Consider the following 13218-nt stretch of genomic DNA (forward strand, 5'->3'; position numbering starts at 1 on the left):
ACCTGTAAGTCTGCGCTGTGTGCTCCCACTTATATCCTGCACACATATATTTTACGAGTAATTGCCCATTTTAGATAAGATCTTTTCCACACATTAAACCAATCATGCAGCAGCAGATCTGACTGTCCATCACCACCTCAGGACCAACTACTTGAGATCAAATAGTTTAACACCCATAAACACCACCAGGTCCTCAAGGAAATATCTTCTTTCTCCCCCTCCTACCCTGTGCTTTATCATTTCAGAAGCAGAAGCTCCTATAGCAAAGAAGTTTGTTCCTGTACCGAGTGTTGACCTCAGCTTGAATTGTTTCTCCCCCTCCCTGATGGGTGTTCAGTCCCTGATGTATTTATAGCGAGATCATATCCTCTTTCAAACTTCATTTTGCTAGGAATAGTAATGTTAGAAATAGATTGATGAAATTACTAGATTAAATACGGGCATACACACGAGACTAGAGACTTGGTTTAAAAGAAATGCAGAAAATACAGATGAGTCAGTCTTTAGTTAACAGTGCGTTATTTCAAACATGTCAGCAATAGATGGAAATACAATATAAAAGACGGATCAAGTTCAAAACCAATCTTTAAGGTTTTTCGATCTAAAGGCTATCCATCTATAGAAATACCAGAAAGCCTACCTGGAATTCCATAAAACTAGTTTAGGAACAGTACCAAAAGCCCACAATGAATATCATTTCTGAAAGAGAGCTGGGAAGACTCAAAGTACATTTGGATAAGAAAGCCTTAAGCAAAGGCTAGTTTGGGTTGTAAATGATCTGCAGAAAAAAAAGGAAGAAAAACATCAAACTGGCATTAAAAAGAAACTCAAAGGGAAGAAAGACCGAACACACAATTCATCTGTTTAGAGCCAATCTCATTCTGTCACAAAAATATCTTCTAGCTTTGCTGCTCTGGTACATCGATCCTGAGTACTCTAACTTTCGATTTATAGTGATATTCCTTCAGATACAGCTTCACTGACGGAGGAATAGGAAGCGCATCAATACCATCATAAGTTGTACAGTTGCAAATAACTGTTCTACATATATGTTGAAGAGAGAAAGGAAAAGTCCTGTTCAACGGAGTGGACAAGAGCGGTTCAAAGAACATACAGGAGCTTGGATCCTTATAGTGCTCTAAGAGTCCCGTGATGTCAGGAGAGTGGAAGACACAAGGATCGTGGGCGTCAAAGCTGAAGTTATGATTCCACTGCTCTATCCGCGCGTGGAGAGAACGGCTGTAGCGCCTGAAGCTCACAGAAAACAAATAGTCTTCTTGGGCAGAATCTCGTAACAAAAACGTTCCCTCTGGCTTTCCTTCCAGCAGTGCTTCGGCTGCATACTTATCCATGACCCCCCAGTAACAGGGGTTGTTGTTGATCTGAAGGAGGTCTGGAACAAGGCAGTGCACGTAATCAATCTGTGTATGGTATTTTGGAGGCGTTTCCATCCGCAGCAGCTCATCATCAGTTTCCCATTTGGGCTTGTTTCTTTTCCTAGAGCTTGTGCACAGTGTTATAACTTCATCGTCAGAGTCCATATCGCTGTCATCTTTACTGCTCCTTACCACCTTCCCTGCCACCGGCTCTGAGTCCCGCCTGGAGGGAATGCCGTCAGTAAGGTCAGAAGATGGGGAGGGAGCTGATGGGGGATCAGACTCAATCTCATTGTCTCGTAGGCCCTCCTCCTTTTCCTCATTCTGGGATAAGTCAGCAATTATCCAGTCTTCTGCTTTTTGGTTTATAGGGGCTGTATGCCTTTTAATCAAGTGCCACCGAAAAGCAAGTTCTGAGCGTGGAGGAAAAGGACACTTATCCAGCATTAATTCACTGATATGAATTTTTCTCTTCGATTGAAGTCCCGACGCGTGCCGACTGGTACAATTCTTTATGGGGAAGCACTGACCCACAGCATCTTGCAATTTTTGTTTGAGAGACCGGCCTAAAAACCTGTGTCCACACGAACGATCTAGGTCCAGCTCGATAGAGGAGCAGCTATACTTTCTCTCCTGGCTCCTTAAATTAGGCCCCGACCTTCCTGCTGCATTTGCTGTCTCAGGGTCAGAACAGCGCTCCGTCTTTTTCGACCAGGAAAGCTTCTTTCCACTCCAGACATAACCATCCTTTCTGTCTGCACTTCTGCTCCGGCTGCTCTTAGGTCTCACATCTGCGTTTTTAATATTACTGTCTTTATTTTCTGCCATTTCAATAGCTCTGCTCCCCAAGTTTCCAGAAAGCGCAGATTTTTTTCTTGCAGGTTTTTCTACCCAAGGAAGCTTCTCTGTGGTGCTTTCTGAAAGTATCTGAGGACAAAGAGAAGACAGCTAAGTTAACAGCTTTGCACGCACACAACACAAGATGAATGCCTGCGTATGCATGACAACAGCGACAATTAATTGTTAGCCACCTACAAGTAATGATCAAGCTGAATTCTTGAGAGCCCTCCACAGATCCTGGCCTGATCCCAGACAAGGATCTTAATCTTCCCTTGTAAAAAGCATCCTCCAGAATAAACAATTCCATGTAGTTTTAGAGTCCCTATTCTGACTGTGCAGCAGAGCAGAAGGTTGGAGGTGCTGGCGATCCTCTGTTGCCAGGGTCTGTTTTAACATGAAGCACTTCACACGGCAGGTGACGCTGCTTTAGTTGTTTCTCAAGCAAATTCTGCATCTCTTCCAAATAACCTTTCAGGAAGAAACAAGGCAGAGCAGAAACAAGTAGGTCAGAGTACAAAGAGCTACTGTACCTAGATGATATGCCTGTTTGCTGCTAATCCACAGAGCGGGATGCCAGAGATCAGTTTCTTAACTGACACTTTTGGGTCACTTTCTGGATAAAAAAAATAAATAAATTATATCAGTCACAGATTCTGTCAATTTCTGAAAGCTGTTTTCCTTTGCCTTTTAAAACGGAGCTAGAAAATACTGAGCCCCCAAGGGATTGAAATATCTGGGGCTTTACATACTGAACAGGATTAAAACAAATCCAGTCCCTTACTAAAAGCAATTTTAAAAGGCCATGAAAGATGGAACTGCTTATTACTCATTAGAGAAGAAAGTTTACATTATTAAAATCACTGCTGCTTTGAGACCCACGGTCGCTGATTTCATTCTCTTTTGTTTTCAAAAGTGCAATGAATTCTCAGCTAGATAAGAGATCTCCTTTTGAATGCTGCGCTTTGAAGAACAAAAATTCCTCTTTTGATTGCTCGGTTGAAAGTAGAGCAGAGATCTTTTCTTAAGGAACACAGACAGCAATATGCTGCGTATGACATACCCTCCTGAGGCATGGCAGGATGCAGAACTGCTTTCCATCACATACCACGATTCCTTTGCACCAAAAGGAGATTCGGAGCCTGCTGTCCACTGTTGGTTTTTTAAACTAATTGACGTGGTAAATATTAAGCAGGAAAAGCAAAGGGCATCCACTTCCTCTCTCCATTCAATTCGTTCTCATCATTAGGATTAGCCAGCATGACACAATCTCCCTGCAGTCCCCCAGGGGCTGAGCAGGCTGAGGTCTTGCCTCTGCTTTCAGTAAAGAGAAAAGCCTGCTGTGCCAGAGGCTTCCATGCAATCTGCAGAGCAAATGCAACCCAGATGGAACTTTCACTGAGAATTTTTGACATTGTGTTCATTGTTTACAATCCACAAACCTGGGGGAGGGGGAGTGGAGAGGAAAAGGGAGGGAAAGGTGGAGCAATGCAAGGAGATGAAATGTGGAATGAGGGTAGGAGAGAGAAATGATTGCAAATATGTGGGACAAAAAATAACAGCCTGGTGTTAGAGCCAGCTAGATGAACGATCCCTCAGCGGTTGTGAAAGCAGAGGATGTGTCCACATTTCAGCAATTACAAATCATCAAATATTAAAGCCTGTTTTCTTCTCTCAAGGTTTTACACACTGCTTTTCAGTGAAAACTCTGCAGATGTAAGACTGACAGAAGAATGGTTGCATTTGCATGAGACTTAAACTGCCTTTATTTAGACCAAAGCTCACTGACTGCTTCTCTAATATCTCTATTTTTCATCCAGAGTAGAGCACTGAGTTTTCTACACAACGACTGGAAAAAACCAAACAACCCACAAACCTATTCTAGATTCAGCCTGTAATAATCTGTACTAACTATATGTATGAGATTTTTAATTAGAAAGGGAGATCTCATTTCATAGAATCATAGAATGGACTATGTTGGAAGGGACCTCAAGGATCACGAAGCTCCAACCCCCCACCACAGGCAGGGCCACCAACCTCCACATTGATACCAGCCCAGGCTGCCCAGAGCCCCATCCAACCTGGCCTTGAACACCTCCAGGGATGGACGGGGCATCCACAGCCTCTCTGGGCAGCTGTTCCAGCACCTCACCGCTCTCAGAGTAAAGAACTTCCCCCTGACATCCAACCTAAATCTTCTCTTCACTTAGGGTACAAAGTCAAGTACTTAAAAATTAGGATATGATGGTTTGTAATTGACTTTGAAACCTTTACCTCACCCCACACATCCAGACTGTACAAGGAATAAAATGATGCAGAATATGGGATTTTAATTAAAAGCTGAGATGTACAAAACCGAAATGTGCTGAAAAGGCCTGATATCCCCCAGTGTGACAGCACAGCCTTACCACTGAAATAAATTTGGTGTTTTGTGTCATCTCTGCCTAAGCTGTTGTGTTTAATTGCAAAGCCACGTTCTACTTCCTACCTTTCCTCTATCACGTCCCAGCGGTATCTGAACCCTGCAACTCAAAGTGGAGCGATAGCACATGATGTTGTAAGACATGCACCATTAGCCAGCAGCACAGAAAGCTGCTCCCAGGGCTCTGATGGCTGCTGGGAGCAAGGCACGATCCCACCACGTCACAGAAGTAATCATTCATCAGACACCCATGGAAAGAGCGCAGAGTGGGTGAAGAAAACAGGACATCATCCCACTAAAGCCAAGTTTGAATCTGCTCTCATGGAAAAAGAGTAAAGGGTAACCCAGCACACACATGGAATACCCAAATCCCTCTGCCTCGTGTTCCAACCTTCATACTTTTCCCAGTCCATGACTCAAAGCCCTGCCTGTAAAATGGGGACCAAAAATATTCTGGGTACACAGACATAAAGGACAGTGATGCATTCAGCGCTATATTACTGCTTAAGGCCATCTACCTAAACCAGCCACCCCCTGCACTGCACACTGGTGAGGAAACACAACGTTGTACCTATATCCATTAATGGCTGAATGCAACTGAAAAAGCAGAAGAGGAAAGGGAGAATAAAAACCAGGGAACACAGAGTGTACTTTTCCCTACAGGCAAAGCTAAATGGAGAAGTCGTGCACCGCACAGCTTACATACGTCAGTTCTGAGATCTTCCCTTCTGCAAAAAGTGAAGAGACAAGCAATGGTAGCGAATGACACAGATACCATTAGTCCTCTGCCTACAAAAGCTTTCTTTGAAGCGGGGATACCTCAGGCATCTCAGCAGCAGATGCATTTGACAAAAGAACCTGATGCTCGAGACTCGAAGCAAACAGCAGAGCAAAAGCAGCACGCGGGGATAAACAGAGTTCACATGGGGCCATGGGATCCGGCTCGCAGTTCAAGGTTATCCAACGCTGCTGTGGCTTGCAGTCCCCGAGGACAGGCAGCGGGGTGGGTTCTGTTGTTGTTTTCACCAAGGCACAGCTCTCTGAACATGAAGAGCCTCTTTGGCTCTGTCTGCAGGCTCAGATGGGGCAGCAGCCTCCTCCAGGTGCTCTTTCCTTCTTCTTTTTCCTTCTGACCTGACACTAAACTTCAGGCCTCCCAGCCAGCTGTACAATGTATTCTCAGTGCTTATCTGTGATAAAGCATATTCAGCCTCAACATAAGCCTGTTGATATCTGTTGCAAAACACCCAATAACTCCAACAGCAGAATCAAAACTCTTAAGTGTAGGCAAATTCTCCCCCCCCTCTGCTTTCAATAAATACTGAATTGCTTTAACTCGATACTTATGCCCTGCACCACTGGACCCTTGCCTTAAGCTCAGAGCCTCCAAGTCCTTTCTGTGAAGCCGCTTCAGTCACTGTACAAAGAAGAAAGAGAATGTCATATCATCCCCTGGGTGCTGGTTGAAAAGCTGCCTGCAGCCCAATCTCCAGCCCTTCAGTGCTGAGGGAGCCTGTCCTGGACACCACCAGGATGGAGGTGTGACCTTGTTCCAGAAAGCACTCGGCAGGTTTGCTGTTCCTGCACAGAACAGCCAAGGGGGCTCTGTGTGATGCCTCTAATAAAAGATTCCTACACTGAATTCAATGAATCCTGATATATTGTTTTCTTCTAATTTTTCTCTCTGACAAACGCCTGACAAAGAAGTCAGAAGGGAAAAACAGCTCCCATTTATTACGACGTGCATAGAAGTCATTTCAGAGATCTCTCACTGGTCACATGCTGTTTTCATTACTTTCACCCAATTACATTTTGGCTGCGAGACCGCATTTTAAAACCTGACCTTCCACAGAAGTTGAGCTGCTATTGACTTTTTATGGAAAAAAGCCCAACCTATAAAGAATAACGTTGAGTTTAAATTCCTCTTTACTTATTTGTCTCCGTTTTGAGTGCGTTTATTTCGATTTACGATACGGCATCCAAAATACCTGACTGTGGAATGGAGCTCAACTCCAGCTTTCAATAGATTAAAGACATTATCACATGTACAAAAGAGAAATTACTGTTTAAATACACAGCTGGTAATCCAGAATGATTGCCTGGATATACACCCAGTCCCCACCGAGTCTGTATATTCCCAGACACCTCCCTCAGTCCCAAAGCAGGGCTCTTTCATTCAGAATCACAGAATGACCCGGGTTGGAAGGGACCTCAAGGATCATGTATTTCCAACCCCCCTGCCTGGCAGGGCCACCAAACATACACCTTTACTAGATCAGGTTGCCCATGGCCCCGTCCAACCTGGCCTTGAACCCCTCCAAGGACGGGGCATCCACAACCTCCCTGGGCAGCCTGTTCCAGGGCCTAACCACTCTCCTAGTGAAGAACTTCCCCCTAACATCCAACCTAAATCTTCCCTCTTTTAACTTAAAACCATTTCCCCGTGTCCTGCTATTGTCAGCCCCTTATACCTGAGATGTGGAAGAGGCTTGGAAGGCTCAGACCTGCTGCTTTCAAGGCACCTTGTGTATGGGCTGCAGGAGAGCTGGGCAGTGCGCTCAGCAGCCTCTCAAGCACTAAATCAGGAACAGCTTTATGGCCCATGACCAACACCTCGCTCGTGCTCCACCCAGAAACCCTACAGGTGAGCAGCACGCTCCCACCCTGCAACTGCCTGCCCTCCCAGCCGGCTACACCTCCCCATAAAGCCACCTGCTTTAATTTCCAACCGGATTTAAAGGCTAACCTTGCTGCCTCACCACTTCCAATGGGACAGAGCCAGGGTGCCCTATTCCCTTGGCCAAGCGACCTTCAAACCTACAGACCCCAAAAGCTTTCCCAGGAATTACAGAGCTCCTCCAGCAGGCAACACTTCTGGACTGTACATTGGGACCTGTGCGTGAAGCTGAGCTCGCAGCATAAAATGTTTCAGGTGGAGTCTGCACGAGGCATTCTGCAAACTAAAGTAAATAATTAGAGGCATAATAATACAGCTGGCACACGCTTCTCTCAGCCCCAGGAGCTTGCTGTAAGAATAGCTTGGTCTTCCCACTCATCCGGTAAGTGGTTCAGTGAGAATCACGGTGCTAGCACACATTATCCTCTCCAGAAATCACGCTTTACTGCAATATGTCAGGGTACACCCATGGAAAACATGTCTTCACACAGCTGCCACGGGGTTTAAATAATGAAATCCGGGCATATTCATTAAATAAGATATATATATATATATATAAATAAATAAAGGCAAAAAAGAAGCATGCCCACTTGGCAGTGCTGCCTTACTCATTCATGAAAGTAGCGACACAGTGCTATGTATGAACAGCCCGATCGCATTTCCAGCACAAATAAATCCCTCTGCTCACCCAGCACTGATCACTCCCCTACAGAGGAAAACTGAGGATAAAAGGGCTCTGCCTGGAAGCAGTTTCCCTCAGAAGCACGAATAAATTGGGCCGGAACATTAAAATTACATCAAGGAAAAGCAGAGAACTGCTTTTTGGGGTTTTATTTTCCCTTTATTTCAGGTATGCCAAGCTCTCACACCTCTCATCCTTTAAGAAACACAGGAAAGATGCTTAGCTCCTATTTTCCAGCCTATGAACACACTGTATACCATATCTCTACCTGCTTCCAGCACAGTGACAGCTGTAATTAGAGGGGTTGTAATTAGAGGGGTTGGCACTCGTTTCTGACCCCACGGTGATGCCAGTAGCCCCCTGTCACACCGGGACCCAAGAGCTCTGTCCTACAGCTCCTGAGGGGCGAGGACTGGGCGCACACCCCCCGTCCAAACACATCTGATGGGTGAAGATGCCCCTGTTCGACACACATTCACCGAGGCAAACCAAGCAGGACGCGGTTTGTAGCTGAAGCTTTCACCCACAGCCCCCACATCACCTCATGCTGGGTAGGTGCAGCATGCAGCCCGCCTGCCCTGACTCCGGACAGGGCTTTTAGGGGCAGAAGTCTCCCCACAAGCAAGAGACGAAGGGAGAAAAGCAGGAAGGCCGTTCGCATTCGGCTCCTCACCCCCGTGTACCCCTCTTAGCGCTCACCTGCAGCACTGAGCACTCAGCCCCGGCCCGGCCCCGTCACCTGCCGGAGCTCAACCACCTCCGAGCGGCCCCAGCCTCACCGTCCGCCGCCATCCCGCTGTGTGCCGGCCGGGCCCGGCCCCCGCCGCTCTCAGCCCCGCCCCGGGCCCTGACGGAGCCGTGACGGAGCGGGGACGGACCTGGAGCGGGCGGGAAGGATCGAACGGGTTGTGAGGTGAGGGGAGCGCGGCCTGGGCCCAGCGCCCGGCCTTGGGGTCTGCACAGCCCATGAGGGGCTGCAGGGTTGCGATGTGGTGGCGGAGGAGCAGCCCGCATGGGTCTGTTTTCTTCCTTTTTCCACCTTGGCTTGTTTTCCTCCCCGTTTTGGGGTATTGAGTTGGGTTACGGCCCTATTGATATAGGATACGTGGGAGGAAGTGGGGATCTGAGTGTGCTTCCATTCTCCGTGAGTGGGATTCTGCATCTGGGGGTCTTACTAAAGTCTTTCTTAAAAATTGATGTTATTTCCTGCTTTTGTTTAATAAGGAAGAACAAAGATGCTGTCAGCACAGAAGCCGATGCGGTACGGACACACGGAGGGACACACGGATGTGTGCTTTGATGACAGTGGCAGGTAAGTGCCCCAGTCCTAGAGAAAAGGGGAAAATATCATCATAAAAGTGACTTAAGGGATGGGACACCTCCTTGTGTGGACAGGCTGAGAGCTGGGGCTGTGCAGCCTGGAGAAGGGAAGGCTCTGGGGAGACCTGAGAGCAGCCTTTGGGTATCAAAAGGGGGGCTGTAAGGAAGGGGACAGACTCTTTGTTGTGATAGGACAAGGGGAAATGGTTTCCAACCAAAAGAGGGAGAGTTAGATTGGTTATAAGATGTTTTTTACAGTAAAGGCAGTGATGCACTGGCACAGGTTGCCCAGGGAGGTGGTGGATGGCCATGCAGACACCTAAGGTCAGGCTGGATGGGGCTCTGAGCACCTGGTGAAGCTGTGGGTGACCCTATTTATTGCAGGGAGTGAGACCAGGTGGCCTTGAAGGATCCCTTCCAACTCAAACGATTCTATGATTATATAGGAGATGGATGGTCTCATTCTTGTCTGTTGCTTTCTGAGGACTATCTGTTCCAGCTGCACTACGGGACAGGCAGACCTATGACCCAGCTTGGTCTGGCACATCCTTTACTTATCTTTGTTGAGAACAGTATGTGTTTAGGACGTATAGAATCATTAAGGTTGGAAAAGATCTCTAGGATCATCCAGTCCAGCCAGCCACCCACCCCCAGTATTGCCTACTAAACCATGCTCCTTAATAGCACATTTCCATGTTTCTTAAACACCTCTAGGGATGGTGACTCCTCCACCTCCTTGGGCAGCCTGTGCCAATACCTCACTTCTCTTTTGGAGAAGAAATGATTCCTAATACCCAACCTGACCCTCCCCTGGCGCAGCTTAAGGCCATTACTTCTCATCCTATCACTGGTTACCTGCGAAGAGAAGCCGACCCCTAAAAACACATGTATAAGATCCTTATATATACATGTATACATGAATATACATGTATTACATGTATATACATACATGTGTATTCACTTCTACAAAAGTGATTTCATAGACTCTAAATGTAGCTTGGAAGAAAATATGTTTGCATATGCTGTAAGAAATCAAAACTATAGCTCGCTCCAGCAAACTTGACAGTAGAACACCACGTTAATATTTGGTTAATATATGGATTTTGTTAATATATGTTAAATATATGGGTTACATATACATATACGTGTTAATATATGGGTTTTGAAGCATGTTAAGCTTGTTAAGCTTCGATCAAGTGCTAACACCACTCTTAGTTTTGCCCTCAGCTGTAAGGTAAATTTTTAAGGGCTTAAGAAGCAATAAAGTGCTCAGCTGGCATGAAATCAGTCCTCTGAAAGATTCCATCTAGATCCTGGTAAGAATGGACTGATAATAAATAAAGCTCAGTTCAGTGAGTGCCAGGTCTAGGGGGTTATTAGAGACACCAGCACTGTGTTGTGCTACCAGATTTGTGTTCAGTGAACTATATGTATTGTGTTTCAATCAAAAAAAGACAAAAGCAACCCAAAACCCCCTTCATTTTCATTTGGTTCAAATCCTGTGTCTTTGAACAGCTGCATCGTAACTTGCGGCAGTGATGGAGATGTTCGGATTTGGGAAAACCTGGATGATGATGATCCAAAGTCCATTAATGTTGGAGAGAAGGCTTATTCCTGTGCTTTGAAGGTATGGTAATATACAGATCTGTTAAACTGTGTCAGGCTGATGTTGATACATAACATGTCTGTTGAGATACTGCTGGGATTGTAACATTAACACATACACTCAGATAATATATGGAAGAGTCAAGAGTAATGTTGTGTGCAGCTCATTTCAGTCTATTTGCCTTCACATCAATATATGGAAAACAGCACTGTATGGGGCTTAATCAGTGGCAGGTTTTGTTTAAATCTGAGCTTACAACCACACTGTATCTGTGTGTAAATGGAAATATTTAAGCAACACTGAAACAAACACTTTTCAGAAAACCTCTGGAATTGTTGAGTATTTTAGCCAGATGAAGTACTGTATGGAAACAAGTACTTCTACCAAATCATTTTTCACCATGTAGGCTTATAGAGGAATTATTTATTATACTGAATATCTGTAATGTTATTTTTCCCCCCCTCTCCCCTCACAGTCAGGTATAATTATTTCTAACTTTGATCTCCTTATTCAAAAACAAACCAAGCAGATTAAACCAATTACTCAGTGAACTTTGTGGACTGTTTCAGTATTTTCTCACAGTGTCAGTCACAAAAGGTTTTCCCAGCAGTATAAGGTGCAGCTGATTCCTGCTCTTCTCCCCATCCCATCTCAGAGGCTTCAAACTGGTGTTGAAGGATATATGAAAATAGAAAGCCAAGGGGTTCTTTTGTGTGGCTGTTTTAAGGTTCAAGGAATAATAATATATTTTAATTAAAACATTACTTTCTTGAGTCAGTGTCTGGTAATGCTTTGATAATACTATTTTTCTTTTAATAATTAGTTGATATTTAGCTCTCAAAATTGATACTAGACCAGAATGTGCTTCAGACATTTTGTTCCCTTCTGTCCCTTCCCCTTCCTTCCAGGTCGGAGGAGAACAAGATTTGTCTTTAATAGTCATTAAGAAAATACAGATTAGAACCATTTCTGTTATGTGACTGCCTTGTTCTGCTGTTTGAAGTATGGCCTGCTCTGTTTGTTACAATGTTAAGGCAGTTCCTTGTAGTGTATCTAGAAACTGATAGTAAATAAGAAGGTAAATAAATTTCCTTAATAAATTTGGGTAATAGCAAGAAATCCTTCTTAATAATGTAATAATAAATGCTTGTTCATGTCTTTAGCTTGAGAATTCGCACAGGAATTCCTTTGCGTGCAATTATATTACATTGGTAATAGAAGGTCCGAGATGTTGTCTTTATGACAGAGAGGAATTCTATAAGTCTCCAGCTGTTTTTCAGGTGTCGTCAAATAAACTTTGCAGGGGTAAAGGAGGGTTTAAAATTGGTTTTCAACTCTTTGTGATTTTGAAGGGGAGACTAACATGAAATAAATGGGGATTCATACAAACGTATAATCTCAAAACTAATCATGTGAGAACATATTCAGAATCACTGCCTTAAAACAACTCTGTTTCTTGTATTCCTTGTATCTTCCTTTTAACACAACATGTGCGTATCCCCAATACTCATTGCATTTTAGCGTGTTCTGCTGTTGGTTTTCATCAAATTACTTCCAGTTTCACACACAAAGGGAGGGGATTTTGAGTGAGTTCACTGAGCAAAGCAGTGCCAGCAATTGTGAAAATGAGAAATGAATGCAGGAGGGAAATGTTTTGCTTGTAATTTTTGGACATGAGTGGGAACAGTCGTGTTCTTAGTTTCCTGGAAAGGACTTTTAGCTCTGATCTCTTGTTTTCCTTATTTCCTCGGGTTATTTAGCACTGGCTGCTGCTTTCTTTTTCTTCATAGTTTTTACTGTAACTTCAGGCTACTTTAAAAATAAGAAAGAAATAGAGCATTTCTCAGTACTCCGCACAAACTTATTGCTGCATGCAAGGGAGGAATAATGTTGTCACTTCGGGAAGACATGCTACTGTTCCAAGCATAGGATAATTATTTCTTTGTTTTGCAATCAATTTTAATCTGGAATGATTTTCAGCACACGTTTGCCTTCTGTTTCTGAAAAGGACAAAGCTCATGAACTTCTCAGCTTTCCCTAGTGGCATTTAACTGTCAAGTTTGGTCCAAGGGTGCCCTCTCCTGGCTATGGAGCATATTGATCTAAGCAGGATGCAAGATCCTTCCTGTTCTAGGAGCTCTTCTGCCTATTTAAAAGGACGTAATTTTTCTTTCCAACTGAAGAAGAGCAGACAGTTCTTTGAAATTCATTAGTGACTTTTCAGGGTATCTGTTATTTTAGTGAATGCACAAGTTGGGAAGGTTGTGATGAAGTAAATTGCCAGATAGGTGGCATCAT

General features: G+C 44.5%; 2 protein-coding genes across 6 annotated transcripts in view; one reads left to right on the plus strand and one right to left on the minus strand.

Annotated features, from left to right (window-relative positions):
* Positions 1-438: 438 nt before the first annotated feature.
* Positions 439-8816, minus strand: SOCS4 (suppressor of cytokine signaling 4). 3 transcript variants are annotated; one of them, XM_015865862.2, is made up of 3 exons: positions 8694-8809; positions 2412-2684; positions 439-2303 (listed from the first exon to the last, which is right to left on the minus strand). In XM_015865862.2, the coding sequence occupies exon 3, from the start codon at positions 2202-2204 to the stop codon at positions 900-902; it is 1305 nt and encodes a 434-aa protein (XP_015721348.1). In that variant the 5' UTR covers positions 2205-2303; positions 2412-2684; positions 8694-8809; the 3' UTR covers positions 439-899. The 3 variants fall into 3 exon arrangements, with proteins under 3 accessions (XP_015721348.1, XP_015721347.1, XP_015721346.1); XM_015865861.2 differs by lacking the exon at positions 2412-2684 and adding an exon at positions 2747-2829; XM_015865860.2 differs by lacking the exon at positions 2412-2684 and having other exon boundaries at positions 8694-8816.
* An 11-nt stretch (positions 8817-8827) lies between these two features.
* The window catches only part of WDHD1 (WD repeat and HMG-box DNA binding protein 1), a 28772-nt gene continuing 24381 nt past the window's right edge, over positions 8828-13218 (plus strand). The window contains exons 1-3 of one of the 3 annotated variants that reach the window (XM_015865855.1): positions 8828-8907; positions 9219-9306; positions 10830-10941. In XM_015865855.1, the coding sequence (XP_015721341.1) occupies positions 9230-9306; positions 10830-10941 (189 nt within the window). In that variant the 5' untranslated portion in view covers positions 8828-8907; positions 9219-9229. Of the gene's footprint in view, positions 8908-9027; positions 9139-9218; positions 9307-10829; positions 10942-13218 lie in introns of those variants that run through there. The other 2 variants (XM_015865856.2, XM_015865857.2) reach the window with 2 other exon arrangements.

Source organism: Coturnix japonica, chromosome 5 (genome assembly GCF_001577835.2).
Source record: "Coturnix japonica isolate 7356 chromosome 5, Coturnix japonica 2.1, whole genome shotgun sequence".
Taxonomy (NCBI): domain Eukaryota; kingdom Metazoa; phylum Chordata; class Aves; order Galliformes; family Phasianidae; genus Coturnix; species Coturnix japonica.

Bases quoted from the DNA above. Each gene is read 5' to 3' on its own strand.
- SOCS4 (XM_015865860.2), bottom strand. From the start codon at position 2,204: ATGGCAGAAAATAAAGACAGTAATATTAAAAACGCAGATGTGAGACCT.